Consider the following 16,437-nt stretch of genomic DNA (forward strand, 5'->3'; position numbering starts at 1 on the left):
TTACCCTTTCCCTATTCATTTTTCGCTTTATTTTTGTTAATTCTAGTTCTTGACCCATGACAATCTTGATTCTCTAACGAATGAGTAGAAAATAAATAAACTTTCAAACTATTAACCAACAATAAATCACCAACTTATCACTTAATTATTGAGATTGTTCTGATTCAGTCCAGTATCCAAATGATCCGAACAAATTGAGCACTATGTTAGAGTTTGAGGAGAAGAAGTTATCCGCAGTGTCAGACTTATGTAGGGCATTTGAGGTTCCAGGCCACTGCTCGAATTCAGCCCATAGTGCTAAAATAAAAATTCTATTAGATGCACCGTTTAGTAGATGAATGAGACCGCGATTTGTGTCATAATTTGTCACAAGAACCAAAAGTCTGAAAATTTAAAATGGCAAAGGAGCCCACCCCATACCAAGTCCCCACCCTACCAGAAAAGGTCATGGAAGTCCACAAAGGTTGATGGCGAAGCCCTGTTCTAAAAAACTGGCTGCCACCACCACAAATCTCCATTCTTTCTCTGTCTACAATGTCAGATTTCTTCCATAGCCAATAGCACCCTTTACTTTTTCGTTTCACCCCTTGTTGGTTTTCCCCTGTAAAGCTTCTTTATGGAGTATAAAGCTTCTTTTACATACTGAACCCCTTCAAAGGACCCAGAACTTTGTTGCTTCTTCTGGAATGGTCGTAAAAGTCTTCTCGTTTTTTCGATGAAACTCTTAAGGATTTGATTGAATTTTCGTAATCTGTGTCTTATAAACTGGAGTTGAATTAGGGAGTACACATTTGTAGATTGTCGGCTTATGGATTTTCCCTCCGGATTTTGTTGCCTAAGGGTCTTCGATCGGTATGTTTTACTTAAATCACTGTTTAATTGATTGTATAAATTCAAAGTCTAAACTTGGAGTTTTCGAAGCGATTTTGTCTCGATGCCATTGACTTTTTCTGAATTAACGTTTATTTGAGCTGATTAAACTCAAAAACTGCTTGAATTCTGCTTCTCGCTTATTCCTTTGATGTGTGGAAATATCACTTAGGGATTTTGGCTTTTACAAATCTGGATTTGGTTGAGTATAGCAAACCAAGGAAGTGCTTAGCGATATGATTGTTATACATGTTCTAGAATTGCTGCTCATTGATTCTGACCTTTGCAATGAAATTAGGGTTCTTCGACTGATTGTATAGAGTTGTATTCATATATCTTACAGGAAACAGAACAGGAAAAAACAGTCAACGTGGAGAATATTCTCATTGAAGGAACTGCATTCTGCTACAAACAATTTTAATTATGATAACAAGCTCGGAGAAGGTGGATTTGGCAGCGTTTATTGGGGCCAACTTTGGGATGGATCTCAGGTAATTAATTAGTACACAATCTCTACAATCAATTCTTTCGTTCTCAGTAAATTAAATCAAACATCGTTCTTTCTGATCGATTAAGGTAAATCAGAAGCATATTCGATTTAGCTTCCCATTAATGGCTGTCACTGTGCATTTAAGTCGAATCATAGAAACAAACCCTAACATCAGTTGGGTGTATCCGCAGATTGCAGTGAAGAGATTGAAAGTTTATAGCAACAAAGCAGAGATGGAATTCGCTGTTGAGGTTGAGATTCTTGCACGCGTTAGACATAAGAATCTTCTAAGTTTACGTGGTTATTGTGCAGAAGGTCAAGAACGTTTGATTGTGTATGATTACATGCCTAATCTCAGTTTGCTCTCACATCTTCATGGACAACACTCTTCTGAATGCCTTCTTGATTGGAATCGACGAATGAATATTGCTCTTGGATCCGCAGAAGGAATCCTGTAAGCCTTTCCAACCCACTTTCTGTAAATTCTCCACAACACACTACCCCCACAAATTGGCCCTGTTTGGAAATCAGCTTATAAGCTAGCTTATTTTTGCCAAACAGGGCAATAATCAAACTTTTTCTTGAAAGAAAAAGTTTGATTAACTGTAATCTAACAATTACAGTATCGTGTATTGGTCATATCATACAGATATCTTCACCACCATGCGACCCCACACATAATCCACCGCGACATTAAAGCAAGCAACGTGTTGCTAGACGCGGATTTCAAAGCGCAAGTAGCCGATTTCGGATTTGCAAAACTAATCCCGGATGGAGCGACCCATGTAACCACACGGGTCAAAGGGACTCTCGGATACTTAGCACCGGAATACGCGATGCTAGGAAAGGCATCCGAAAGTTGTGATGTTTATAGTTTTGGAATTCTTTTACTTGAACTTGCTAGTGGGAAAAAACCGATTGAAAAAGTAAATGCAAGAAGAAGATCGATCACGGAGTGGGCTTTGCCATTGGCGTGTCAAAAAAAGTTTAGTGAGATTGCGGATGTGAAATTGAATGGGGATTATGTGGAAGATGAGATGAAAAGGGTGATTCTTGTTGGGCTTATTTGTGCGAGAAATCAAGCAGAAAAAAGGCCAACGATTCTTGAGGTTGTTGAGTTGTTGAAAGGGGAGGTGAAGGAGAAGGTTGTTGCTTTGGAGAATGATGAAATGTTTGTTGATTATAATGATGGGGTGTCTGTTGCTGATGATAGTAGTGAGTTTATTTCAGAGGAGAAAGAACAAAAACAAGAGATTGAGAAAGTGGGATTATAGATGTTGATCGTGTTGTTTGGTTTGTAAAAAGGGTTTGATTTTTATGTAATTTGCATGTGATGCTAGTGGATTGTGTTGTTTGGTTTTTCTTTTACTTTTTCCCTATTAGAGTCTGAATATTATTATGCTAGTATTTGTTAAATCAAGGTTCTTGATGCAGTTTATTTTTCATTCATTAAACGTCGAGTTCCCTAGATTTCTTTATAAAAGAATCTTTAAATTGTAAGTGTAGACTCCAAACATATATGAAGATAAATGAGTGGGGTGGTTTTGATTGAATTATTGTATTTGCTTAAAAAAAAAAAAAAAGGTGTTTAGTTGTTCTTTGTTTTGATCATTTTTTTCAAGTCTGAGAGGGATCCTAACCTTTATTTGGTTAAATCTTGAGTAAAAGCATAATGGGTCGAGGGCTGATTAGTAAAGCTTGACAGATAACCTATGGACAACTTGGAATTTAAAATATTTTCCTTTCTTTTTAATATCCATGAAAGGTATTAAATGTTAAATTATTGTTATTCTTATGTTTGGATTGAGAATAGTAGGTATAAAAGTCCAAACATCAATAATGGATCAAATACACCGAAAGAACGCCAATTTCAAATATGCAAAAGACCTTCATATATTAAAATAATAGTTTAATAAACTAAGCTTGGAGCAATCTATATTAAAATAATAGTTTAATGTATTATTTTATTATTTTACTAGTTTAACGTAGTTCTATCCATTTGATATAGGTGTATTGTTTTTTATTTTATTAGTTTGAATCATTAAGCAAAGCCAAAAGCTTCTCATTTATAAGTGAACTAGGGCTTGCAAATTCAAGAGTTGCAATGGGACCTGTGTTTGTTTACAAAATAAAGTCCAGCATATAAAAATAGAAGAATATTTTAAAAAAAGAATAACAACCAAGATGTGCAAACAAAAATTTATAAAAAGACCATTAAAACTCATAAAATTTAAACTGTAAAAAAAGCTATATAAAAATAAAAAAATATATAAAAATTGTAACAATAACTTTTGAAAAAGTTAAAAACAAAGTTAGTAAAAAATGGGAGAAGTATATAAAAAAATATGGAGGGAATTTGTGAAAAAAAATAAAAATTGGTCAAAAAGTGCAAAAAGAGAAAAAAGAAAAAGGATTGAATTTGTGAAGATTTTTAAAATTAGACTAAATATGAATATGAATATGAAGTTATAAATATATTAAATCAAAAAGCTAAAACAGAAAAATAGCACGGTGGTGGAATCGAAAACCCACCGCGGTTTTTGTCCATACACGAAACGAGCTTTTGCCAAGCCCTTATCTTATATTTTATGATTTATTTCATTTTAACTAATTTTATTATTATTATTATTATTATTATTATTATTATTATTATTATTATTATTATTATTATCATCATCACTGCATACATCAAAATTTCAAAATAAATAAAAATAATTGTCAATTTTGTTAGGTTAAATATAACTTAGACGCACCATTTAAAAAATATTTGTGCTATTGGTTTTGAAAAATAATAAGTGGATTATAAGTTCACAACTTCTTATATTTTTTTTGGTTCTTACACTAATTCATCATATATATATATATATATATATATATATATATATATATATATATATATATATATATATATATATATATATATATATATATATATATATATATATATATATATACTTTGTTTATTAAACATCTCCCAAGATGACTACATTATTTGGGAATTTCTCACTCTCCAACTTTAGGGGGAATATTGATACTTATAATGACATCTTAGCTTCCCACGCCATCTAATTTGTTAGTTAGATAGTTTATCTTGTAGGTTGGTCTTTGTTTTCTCTTATGATTTGTTTTCTTCTTCTTACATATATATAAACGATTGATGCCGTGACATTTTTCAATTGAATAATTACAAGATTCAACCATTTATTCTATCAGTTACTTCTTTGAATCTTTAATTCAATTCAAGTCAAGAAATGGATTGGAGAGAAAAAAAAAAATGGCAAGAAAGTTAACAAAGGGTATTTTTACAAAATAAAAATAAAAATAAATAAATAAAAAATGTGACATATATTGGATAATATCAGACATTTTGGATAGTTTCTCAAAATCCCCTTATAATTCTTACCTTTGTTGATTTATTGGAGGCTTGGAGCTTCTCTCTTTCGATACGTCACCAGCTGTGTAACGTGTTCCCACCTCCTGCTGCTCTTTTGCCGCTCCCAAAAACCGACTTCTTTTTCACTATTCCCAAACGTATACTCTTCAACCGAACAACAACACAAAATTCTCCACAGCATCTCTCCACTCGTAAGTCCGTTTTCCGATCGTTTAATGTTTGCTAGAGCATCGTAATTCTTGTCAAATAAGCTTTATGCTACTCGAATCACTTTTTTGGTGATGAACAGTTACAGATATCAGTAGTATCATCTTCCTCGTAGTTTATATTTACTTTTTTTCGGCGATTTATTATTTTGAACTCGGTAATCTGTTTAGGTTATAGGATGTTATATGTGCCTGCTACAATGATTATAATAATTAAGTTAATTATCGTTAACATAATTTTGCATTCACCTCAAAAGAAAATTAGCTCTTAAGGAATTTGATTGTTTTGGCCCCAGAAATTCAGGATTAAAATTAGCTCTAAGGAATTTGATTGCTTAGCTCATATGGTTTATTGGGTAGTACCTGTTTTCAGTGTTGTCAGAGGGTTAGGGTTTCTTTTCCTCTTTTTGATTTTGCTTTACTTTATTAAGTACATAGATTCTTCCAAGTGGGGTTGAACTTTTATTTTATGAGATTACTGCATAGACAGGGCATCATAGGGTTACTTTGTTTCACTGTTTTAGCAAAATGGTCTAATCATGTGCTGATTGACAGAAAGCCTAGATGAAATTATTCTTAATATCCATTTTTTGGTGTACACAGTTTCAAAGGTAAAATGGCTGAACAAGGAGGAACAGAGGCATCAGCACCTGCTTTTGATTATATGCTCTATGAAGGGGATCCTGATCATCTTCGAACAGTTGTAGCAACACCAAGTCAACCAAATCCTCGTATTGACTCTTCACTGTTGAAACTTAAGCACAGAATTGGACATGGACCTTTTGGTGATGTCTGGCTAGCCACCCACCATCAATCAGGACATGATTATGATGAGTATCATGAAGTTGCCATGAAGATGTTACATCCAATAAAAGAGGAAGACATGCCAAAGTTTCTTGTTAAGTTTGATGAGTTATTCCTCAAGATCCGTAAACTGCAAAGTGTTTGTTGGTTGCATGGTATCTCCATCATATCCCAAAAGGTGATTTGTTTTATCACTATACAGATGAAAATGAGGAGGGTATTAAAGTCTTTTGCACAGATATCGAGAGCAAGTTACTGTTAGACAGGACAAAAAGTTGCAAATTTTGTCCAGTCTCAGTCAAACACAATACAACCTGTTATGGTCTGTCATGTCCTAAGTAACAGGATATATCATGTATCATATTTTCTTGTTGCAATTTATACAACTAATTTACAAGATTGTTTTACTTCCAGGCCTTTCAACATATATGCATTGCCATGAAGTTTTATGAAGGATCAGTGGGTGATCGAATGGCAAAACTTAAAGGGGGGAAACTTCCATTGCATGATGTATTGAGGTTGTTTTTCTTATATTAAGCTCATAAAAGTAACAAAAATGATAATCAATTGTTAATCTTTTTTTTCAGGTATGGTGTGGGGTTAGCTAAAGGAATCCATGAAGTCCACTCATTAGGAATCTTGGTGTTAAATATCAAACCAACTAACCTTCTCCTTGATGAACATGATCAAGTTGTTCTTGGAGATTTTGGGATCCCATATCTTCTTCTTGGAGTCCAACTGCCTGACCCTGATGTTTCTTTTAGGCTTGGATCCCCTAACTACATGGCTCCAGAACAATGGGAGCCTGATGTCAGAGGTCCCATAAGTGTGGAGACTGATAGTTGGGGATTTGGATGCTGCATTTTGGAGATGTTGACTGGTGGTCAACCTTGGTTTGGTAAGTCTGTTAGCGAGATATATAATTCTGTTGTGTTGAAAAAAGAAAAACCACAGCTTCCAAGTGGTCTCCCTCCTGCTATTGAAAATGTTCTTAATGGATGTTTCGAGTATGATCTTCGTAACAGACCTCTTATTGGAGATATTCTTCAAGCATTCGAAAGGTTAGATTTTTGTTTTTTTAAATAACCGAGTCCTTCTGGGTAAAGTGGCTGAATTAGACTAAATGACCATTCTACCCTTACATCCCAGAAAAGAAACAAACAGACTTTATCCATACTGCCAATTTGTAAGAGATTAAAATTTAACTTGCAGCGCACGTGACACGGTGTCCAACGATGGAGAATGGATTGGTGTAGGAAACAAAGTGACACCGAATAGAACATCCGGAAGCTTCTACTCAACATGGTTTCTCACAAAAGATCTTCTACAAGTGGGCGATATTGTCCGATCACGAAAAACACCAAACAATTGCAAAAACATGGCGGTGGCTGAAGGAACAATCGTCGGTTTGGAAAAAGACACAGATCGAGACGGTTTTGTTCTTGTTCGTGTCCAAGGAATCCACAACCCGTTAAGAGTAAACATCACCACTCTAGAAAGAGTCACTTCCGGCTTAGCCTCCGGAGACTGGGTGCACTTATCAGACGAGAATCGGAATCGGAATCGGAATCACTCATCCATCGGAATTCTACATTCCATAGATCGTGACGGAAGTGTACGTGTCGGTTTTATCGGACACGAGACTCTATGGAAAGGAAACTGTGAGCAACTCCAAATGGCGGACCCGTATTCCGTGGGACAGTTTGTGAAAGTGAAAGGGAATGTGTTAAGTCCTCGGTTTCCGTGGTTACATAAACGGAATGGAATATGGGCGACAGGTAGGATTACTGAAATACTTGCCAACGGGTGTCTTGTTGTGAAGTTTCCGGGGAGGTTTGTTTTTAGAGGCGAAAACGACACGTTTTTGGCTGATCCGGGTGAAGTTGAGCATGTTTCTTTTGAAACATGCTCAACTTTGGGTGACAAGTTTGGACACGTGGAGGATTATCATTGGGCTGTGAGGCCGTTGACTATTGTGTTTGGTGTGCTTACGGCTTTGAAGGTTGGGTTTGTTGTGGGCCATAGTGTGGGTGGTAGATTGAAGAAAGGTGGTTCCAGGAAGACTCATGGTGGTGGTGGTGGTGGTGGTCAGGATGGGCAGAATAGTGGCGGCAAGTCGAAGTGGCTTCCGTCGCCTGTGGCGAATATGCTAGCTAGGGAAGGGAGTGCACCTCCTGTTGCAGCAAGATGATGGTAAAAAAAAACTATTTGAGATGTTCAAAATCACCATTGTTTTTAAAAAAAATTACTATAAAAAGGTAAGCAACTTGAATGTTTTGTTCATGAGGGACCTTTGGTGTGAACAAATAGTTTTAGTTGCTTGCCATATGATAGTACTTTTTTGAAACAATTATGTTTTGTACAAAACAAATAGTATGTTGCCATTTATGGAAAGTTGTTTATATTGTAAATATATGGATCCTGTTCTATTTCCAATCAAATGTATTCTTCTATTTCACCTAGACTATAACATCCTCTAAAAGTGGTATTCGGGCAAAACCAGATTAATATGACGAGGGATGCAACAATGCAACAAGTTACTGGAAATGAGTTAAAGTTATATCTCCTTGACTATTTGGCACGTATGACTTAACTTATTTTTTGAATTTATTTCAGTGGAGTATTTGGTAAGGCCATTAAGCTAGCTTAGAGCATATTTAGTCATTGACCTTATGCAGCTTATTTGTTGTGTTACATTATATTTCCACTAGTTTTATCAAACAAAATATTATCAATTGAAACTTCTTCAATCAGTTACCATTTTAATAACTTTTTTGAAACTACTATTTCTTCGTTTTTTAAGTATTTGTATTACTTATAAAATTAAAAAAATATGTAATATGATATTAAATAAAATCAATAAACTAAAATCAAAATAAATATTATTAGATTTAGAATCCATATAACAGTTTTAACCTCGTTGCACAACATAATATAAAAATTATAAAAATGACGATGAAAAAATATCATACAGCCTTTTATTAATTAAGTTTAGCAAAACCGGATGAATTGGACGTATGTAATATTGTATCCACTAAGCTTCTGTATTAGTTATATGCAAGGCTGTAAAAGTAGTTTGACAGTCATTAGTAGGTTGTAGGCCGACTAACGAGTAGAGTAGAGATTAGACGACGACCAGTTGGGTCTATAAATTGTAAATCAGTTAAATTACAAAATTTTTGACTAATATAGTAATATTATAAAAGGAAATCTACAGAAGTTAGGAAAAGTTTTAATAAAGTCTTAAAATTATTTTTTGAATAGAAAAGTACCGATTATTTAAGATTATGTCTAAATTAACGAAAAAAATCATTTTTTATATTTGAACAACAAATGACAGATTATATGACTTTCTCAAAATAACTAAACTTTTCTAAAAAGACTTCTTAAAATTTTTTCTAAAAGTTTAAGATTTTTCTATAGATCGCTATTAATAAAAAAAATTATGACTAATATTATAAAAATAAATTATTATCACTAACAAAACAATATACTCCCTCAACTTGGTTTTATTGAAATATAACTGCTTGAAGATGTTAAAAATTAATCGGTTTTGAAAACTTTACTAATTGTCTAGACATGAATTAATCGTCAGGTGTCGTCTAGTTGGTTGTTTAGTGTAGGGATCAGTTAGAAATTAATTGGGACTTTTAACAACATTGATTATATATATGACATGACAAATGTAAAAACATGTATGTCCTTGAAGGTTTAAAATGACCGAAACTAAGATGTTACATGAACTTTTAAAATCTTTACGAAAACATTCACATCTAACTAGTTTTATACTTGAATTCTTAAATTTGTTTTCATAATTGGTTACACAGACACTAAATATAAACACTAAATATAAGTTATCCTTATTTGTAATTGTCTTTCAAAATTAATAGAAGTGTGTTACCAAGTCTCAACTAAATTACAAAAACAACATATATCTTAAAGTCTTAAAGTCTGAAATGGGAAAATCTCCCTTCATGAAATCAAAATTTCTTCATAATCCTAATAATCATAAGATATGTAATAGTAAGGATGTAATTTGGTCAGGAACCTACTAAATCACTCGGAACTGGAAGAATCGAAAACCGAATATGACCAAAATTAGGGATCGAAAAACCGGACCGATTATATGAATATGAGATCAGTTCCGATTCAATTATTTTTAGTTTAAATAAAAAGAACCAAAGTGCTCCATCAAGGTTATTAGATCAAAACAATCATCTTACAACTGTTATTTTTATTGAGTTAATGGAAAGATTATACCATTGGTAATAATTAATGTTACACAAGATGACAAGAAAAAAAAAACGACACAAGCATTTAATGTGGTTAAGTCGGCGTGCCCTACATCTACAAATAGTAACAAAGAGCTCTTCTATATTACTTGAATGTTTCAAAAATGATTACATTGGAATCCTAACTACTAATATTTTTAATTGTAAAGCCTAGCAACTACTGGGCCAAACCCCTATACAAGTAACAGTTAAACATTAATAATGACTCTAAGCCTATTCCAAACACTTAGGTTGCGTTTAGTTATGAAAAAACAATTTTCATTTTCTGTTTTTCGTTTTCTCTTTTTAGTTTTCATTTTTTATTGGAAAATTTAAAAAACACGTTTAATTAAAACTTCTTCATTTTTTATTTTTAGTTTTAGAAAATTAGAAAACATGTTTAGATACATATTTTTTCTATCGGTTTTAATTTTTAGAAAAAGATAACGGTGGGCTCCAACTCAAGAAAGTCAAAAATAAATAAGCATTCCTCCTCTATTTTCTCTGATAGATAGAAATAAATAGCGCGATTCACATTTTTGTCATCGTCGTTCATAACAGAACAAAAAACTATGCTCGTTCTCATTGTTTCAAAATCGACTAATCTTCTTATCTATTTCCAAACTCTAAATCACTTATATCGATCACTCCTCTTGTTTCAAACTTTCAAAAATCTACATTCCTATTGTCTTTAAGGATCAATGAATTTCTACTTTGTCTAGTCACGGAAAATTGAGCTCCAACTCAAAAAAGTTAAGTAAGAAATTAATTTTCATTATGTTAATCTACTATGTAAATGTTATTCTTTCAATGTCTTATTATGTTATGTTAGTTTTTGAATGTTTTATGTTGATGTATAAAAGTATGTTTCTAATATGGATTTATCTTGTAAATGTTATTCAGGTAATACACGAACCGAACTAATTAATACCCGAACCGAACTGAATCCGTATTGATTAATTGGTTTGGTTTTCGGTTCATGCAATTACCTTTATTCGGTTTTCGGGTTATTCAAGTTTGGGTCGGTTCAGTACGGTTCCGGCTCGAATAAAATCCCTAATATAACAAGTATTTATTGTGATCAACATAAAATATATAACACTCGTCATCCACTCGTAATTACCAATCACACAAAAGCAATATCCAAGGTTATTAAATTACAAACAAATTAATATCCATGTGCATTAAAGAGCATGAAGCATCACTTGAACACCGTTCTTTGGAATAAGCATCAGAAGATGAACCGGCTCATGAACATAATTCGGAGATGGAGTAAAGCGAAAGCGCTGCAAGATCATTGCAAGCGCAACCTTGGCTGTATTGGTAGCGAAGTTGGAACCTACACAATTTCGAGGCCCAAAGCCAAAAGGCATGTATGCTGATGGGTTGTTCTTTGTAGCTTTGTTGATCCCTTCAGAAAACCTATCGGGCTTAAAGAGATGAGCGTCCTCTCCCCATATTTTACGATCATGGTGAAGTGCTAAAACAGGAACATGTAGAATTAAGTTGGAAGGAATCGTAAGACTTCCCAATTTAACTTCTCTTTTGTTCTTTCTGATAATAGCCAATCCAGGAGGATACAACCGTAGTGTCTCATTGATGATCATGCCAATCTGTATGACATGATATTTAGAAAAAAGTTACAACTTGTAACTTACAAGTGATCATTAGTTAATTATGAGGTTAATATATAAGCTAATTAAATTACCGTTTTCAGTTTTGCTATGCCTTCTGATCGCGGGTTGTCTCTTCCAAATAGCTCGAATACCTCCTGTCGTGCTCTTTCTTGCCATTCTTTGTGGACTGACAAAAGAAGAACAGCCCACGAGAGCACGAGCGATGTTGTTCCATCCCCAGATACATAAAACGTTTTACATTCGTCTATGATGTCTTGTGTTGAAAGCTGGTATCGTTCATCAGTATCGCGATTAGCCTTTACAAGTTGTCCAAGAAAATCAGTTCCCCAAGTGTCGGCATCTACAGCCATGATTTTCTCTCGCTCCTTTATAGTCTTGATAATTAGGTCTTGAATGTCTTTCTGAAGCTCATCCGACCTCAAATCATCGCTGCTTTTGAGGATTTTACTGCAAAACACCATGATTGGAACGTATTTCTTATGTTATGTATGAAAAGTTATTCATAAATGTTTACCCGAGGCCCGGAATAAGACGAGGATTGTAGTAGTTTCTTCCTGCTATTGTACTCATTTCCTTGAGCATTTCAAAAACTTCCTTTCCTTGTAAGTAACTGGTCCCGAATGCTGTCTTTGAAATCACTTCGGCTGTCAAGATCCTGAACTCGGCATTCACTTCAACCTCACTGCCGGCCATACTTTTCCACCTAAGTAGCAGCATCTCTACGCTTTCAACCATGGTTGGGATCATGTTCTACATATAGGCATGTTAGTTAATATGTAGAGTTGTATATTTTCTTTCCAAAAATCCAATGTTTTGAAAACTAGACAAGGTTTTACCGTTTTGTTCAAAAATGGTTTTTAGGCTTTAAAAAACTAGTAACAAGACTGGCAAGTTGCTTGTTTAATTGGTTAATCCGAACATTATAAGTAGTACCTTATAAGCGTCTAATAATTATAAAGACTTTTTATTATTAATATTTGGGTCTACGTTTTTTTTACAAATCCTTTATTTTATTTTTTTCTCACTTTACATCTTATACCTTTAAACTTTCAGCACTAAAAGCATGGTTTGCCAATTTTCGTTGCCTTGCCCATTTTTCCCCTTTAGACGTAACAAGACCATCCCCGAGTATTTTCTTATGAAATGATCCGAGATCAGGTCTTTCCAAAGAGACGCTTCTATTGCTGCCAATTTCTTTGATTATCTCCGGGTCGGTGATGACCAATTCGGGTTGAGGACCATACCAGTCAAGAAAATTTTTCCCTACGAAACAACAAACTCTGTTTAATGATTAAAAAAATTCAGTTCAAGTAAGTCCATGCATGAGTAAAAATGCATTAACTTAATGAATACTAACCGTATAACCGGAACCATATAACGAACTGAGGTTGTATTCTCGGGTATATATCATGTGATATACCAGTGAACAACGAAGTCTTTGCTTGATCTTTGATGTGGGCAATTTCTTTAGTGTTACCATGAACGAAGCGATATGGGGGTCCACTTATACCCTGGGAACTCATTACACGTTTTATGCGATTTGGAAGCCACCACATTTTGTGGAAGAACCTAAGGAGACTGTATAGGGTTACAGAGCTAAGGAAAACAAGAACCAGAGCTCCGACATTTGACCACATATCAACAACCTAGATTTTCAACTCTGTGTTCTGTTGTATAGGATCAGAGATATGAAGAACAACGTATATAAGAGTGTAAACAGTTGTACGGAAACCATTTTGTTATTCGTGATGGCGTGCATGGTGATGCACCATTAAATTGACCATGAAAGGAACTGATCAAATTATTAAGTAGCAGTTGGATAGCTGAATATTTTAAGTGTTTGATTGGTACTTAAGTATTACTACAACGACATGTTAAGTATTTGGTTAGTTTTCTCGTTTTTGTATTTTCTTTTGGTATTTATTCTAAAATTTATCACCAAAATACCAAAATGTGACTCAGAATATCACCAAGTATATTATATTATAAACTATAATATGTATCAGTTTTTATCGGACCTGATTCTTTCTTTTTGGTTTGCTTTAAACAAAATAGAATCCGTAATTTAACAAATTTGTTTTCATCAATGTAGGGATGAGAAGCAAGAAATGGAATCAATATTCTAACAGGTTTGTTTTCTTCTTAAGGTGGTTTAGAAAAATAAAAAATGGAGAGTAAACGGAAAGAGAAGGAAGTACAATATTTTCGATTTTTTTAATTTGTAACTGGATGTTTCTCTCTAGAAAAGGACATAAATTTATGCCCAAATCGTTCCATAACAATTTTGTTATGAATGTTGATACCTACAATGCGTTCTAATTATCATTTTGTTAACGTGAACTGAATGCATCACAATGTAAAGGTGTGTTACATCATTCGAGCTTCAAGTTACTATCAAGGAGAAATGGTGTTAGGATAGAGAGAAGATGTTTTCTCTCTCATTTGTGAAGGATTGTAGCCTCATTCACAGAAGCTCACACCACAACCATGCGAGTGGTGTTCCCCCTCCAAACTCACACATAAGTAGTTTCCAAGTAAGCATACGTCGTAGGAAATTTCACCCATTCCTTTTAGCCTAAGAAACAAAACAATAAATATCGATAGATAATAGATTGCTTTGATTACATAAAAGACAATTACATATGAATATATAAAGAATACTTAAACCCTAAAGAATTTGGAACTAAACTGTAATGACTTGCATCCCCTCATAATTTGATTGGAATGAAACGATTAAGGTGGAAAAAACAAATGAAGACGATGGCAATGACGATGGTAGAGCTCTAGTGATGGCATCTAACATCGATTGCTTGTCGTAGAAGAAGAGAGAATAAGTTGTTAGCCTATATATTATTAACTCATATGTTTATGGGCTTTTAATCTTTAGCCCATTAGGGTTTTGTTTTGTTAGTATTTTTTCTCCACTTTATTCTTTGTAGCCTTTATGTTGTGATTTCTCTATATCATAATCATATGGCAATGTTATCATGATATCAGAGCGGATGTTTGATAAGTTATTAGAAGACTTTGTAGCAGTCATATGTGGCGCAAATTGAAATTTTTTATGGTTACTATAGTTGTTACGTTTTCAATATGTTTGATGCTTCGTCGTTGCTAATAAAAATTCAAGATAAATATTCAAAATTTAAATTCTTGTTTGAATAATATTCAAAATTTAATTAATTTAATATTCAAATTATGATTCCTTATTTAACATTATTCAAAATTAATCTCTTATTTGGATATTCAGATTTAAATAATTTTAAATAATATTTTAATCAAGAGGTTTATCCTTAAAAAAATACCAATAATTCAAAAAACTGAGAAAATACGACTACGTGTAGCATAGAGAACAAATGCATCACATAATGATCTACTTCTAGAATTTCAACTTCGATTTTTACAATAGTGCAAATAACTAAATCTAAAGGATCTGGTATCGTTGTTAGGGATTTATTGCATCAAGTACACTATCTAAAGGTAACTGAATAATCAACAAATTTACCTAAGTGCACACGCATTATAAAATCTAGGTTTTACCAAAGTTCTAAATAACGTAAGGCGTGACTTGGTGACAATGTCAAGCCTCAAGTTTTTCCGAGCCTTGGCGAGTCACGGTGTTTGTAAGGCATGATTAAAGGCATCAATTTTCTATATAATTAATATTTTTATATGTATTTTTAACTATTGTTCATTTTTATATATATATATATGAGTTAAGGCATCGTTTTGGCAAAGCTTGGCGGCAGGTACAAGCCTTAAAGTCGTGATGCGCCATGGCGAGCTTTTTAGAACCTTGAGTTTTACTAGTTATAGCAATATACTTTTGAATTGAATAAGGAAAAGGATAAAACGCTTACTTCATGATCCTTAGATCATGTAATAGACATCTCTTGCAATGGATGAAGAGCCCAACATAAAACTCCTTTAATGTAGTCAGGCCCACAACACTAAAAGGAAAAAGGATGAAACCCTAAGCTAAGGTTTATATGAAATTCAACTAACCCTATGAGAGGGGTTAGAATTTCAATTATGGAGAGAGGATAGGAGAGGTGGAAAATTTTATAAGAAAAAATCAGCTTCTAAGGTTGACCCTTAACAGTCTATTTATAGGTAGTTATTTGAATTCTAAAAGGATTAAAACTCTTAAGTTTAATCATTATCTTATTCAGAAATGCCTTATCCCTATCCACGGGATATTAAAATTGTCCCATATAACTCTTCCAGAGCTTCTGGAATATTGATATTAATCTCTTGGATTAATTAATATCCAAGCTCTTTAATTAATTAAAACATTTTAATTAATTACCAAATTAATTTAGTAATTACTTAATAAAGTAATAACTTATTTTCTCCATTTCCTTTTAGCTATCTGTGTTATGAGACCAACCCAAAATGATCTCATTATTATTTAGAAATATTATCAACTAGTTAATGACCTTAGACACCATTTCCAACATTTAATATAATAAAATAGAAAAGTATTTTTTATATGTCAACATAACATATTCAAATAGTAAAACAACATAATTACACATTGAAAAAGTAGTAGTAGATTAACATAATGATGTTTACTTAAGAATCTTTACTTGGAGCTCAGTTATCCATGACCTAGAAAAGTGGGAATCTTTGTTACTTGAATAATTCCATAGTGATGAAGACTTGTCGGAAAAGCACTAAAGGGAGGGGGTGATGTATGGAAACGATAATGGAGGATTGAGAAGGGATCGACATTTGAGGCTACAAATGTCAACAATGAAGGGAT

At 33.4% G+C, this 16,437-nt stretch overlaps 3 protein-coding genes across 3 annotated transcripts; 2 read left to right on the top strand and 1 right to left on the bottom strand.

Annotated features, from left to right (window-relative positions):
- Positions 1–417: 417 nt before the first annotated feature.
- On the top strand, positions 418–2,805 carry LOC145046193 (PTI1-like tyrosine-protein kinase At3g15890). The gene is made up of 4 exons (XM_078994493.1): positions 418–852; positions 1,214–1,361; positions 1,552–1,814; positions 2,010–2,805. The coding sequence occupies exons 1-4, from the start codon at positions 809–811 to the stop codon at positions 2,632–2,634; spliced, it is 1,080 nt and encodes a 359-aa protein (XP_078850619.1). The 5' UTR covers positions 418–808; the 3' UTR covers positions 2,635–2,805.
- A 1,947-nt stretch (positions 2,806–4,752) lies between these two features.
- On the top strand, positions 4,753–8,311 carry LOC145046195 (protein KINASE OF THE OUTER CHLOROPLAST MEMBRANE 1-like). The gene is made up of 5 exons (XM_078994495.1): positions 4,753–4,945; positions 5,564–5,942; positions 6,179–6,282; positions 6,352–6,825; positions 6,977–8,311. The coding sequence occupies exons 2-5, from the start codon at positions 5,577–5,579 to the stop codon at positions 7,953–7,955; spliced, it is 1,923 nt and encodes a 640-aa protein (XP_078850621.1). The 5' UTR covers positions 4,753–4,945; positions 5,564–5,576; the 3' UTR covers positions 7,956–8,311.
- Positions 8,312–11,098: 2,787 nt separating this feature from the next.
- On the bottom strand, positions 11,099–13,359 carry LOC145047040 (cytochrome P450 CYP749A22-like). The gene is made up of 5 exons (XM_078995286.1): positions 13,030–13,359; positions 12,712–12,935; positions 12,187–12,422; positions 11,744–12,119; positions 11,099–11,648 (listed from the first exon to the last, which is right to left on the bottom strand). The coding sequence occupies exons 1-5, from the start codon at positions 13,307–13,309 to the stop codon at positions 11,220–11,222; spliced, it is 1,545 nt and encodes a 514-aa protein (XP_078851412.1). The 5' UTR covers positions 13,310–13,359; the 3' UTR covers positions 11,099–11,219.
- Between the last annotated feature and the right edge of the window lie 3,078 nt (positions 13,360–16,437).

The sequence above is a fragment of the Lactuca saligna genome, chromosome 5 (assembly GCF_052625555.1).
Source record: "Lactuca saligna cultivar CGN05327 chromosome 5, ASM5262555v1, whole genome shotgun sequence".
Classification (NCBI taxonomy): Eukaryota; Viridiplantae; Streptophyta; class Magnoliopsida; order Asterales; family Asteraceae; genus Lactuca; species Lactuca saligna.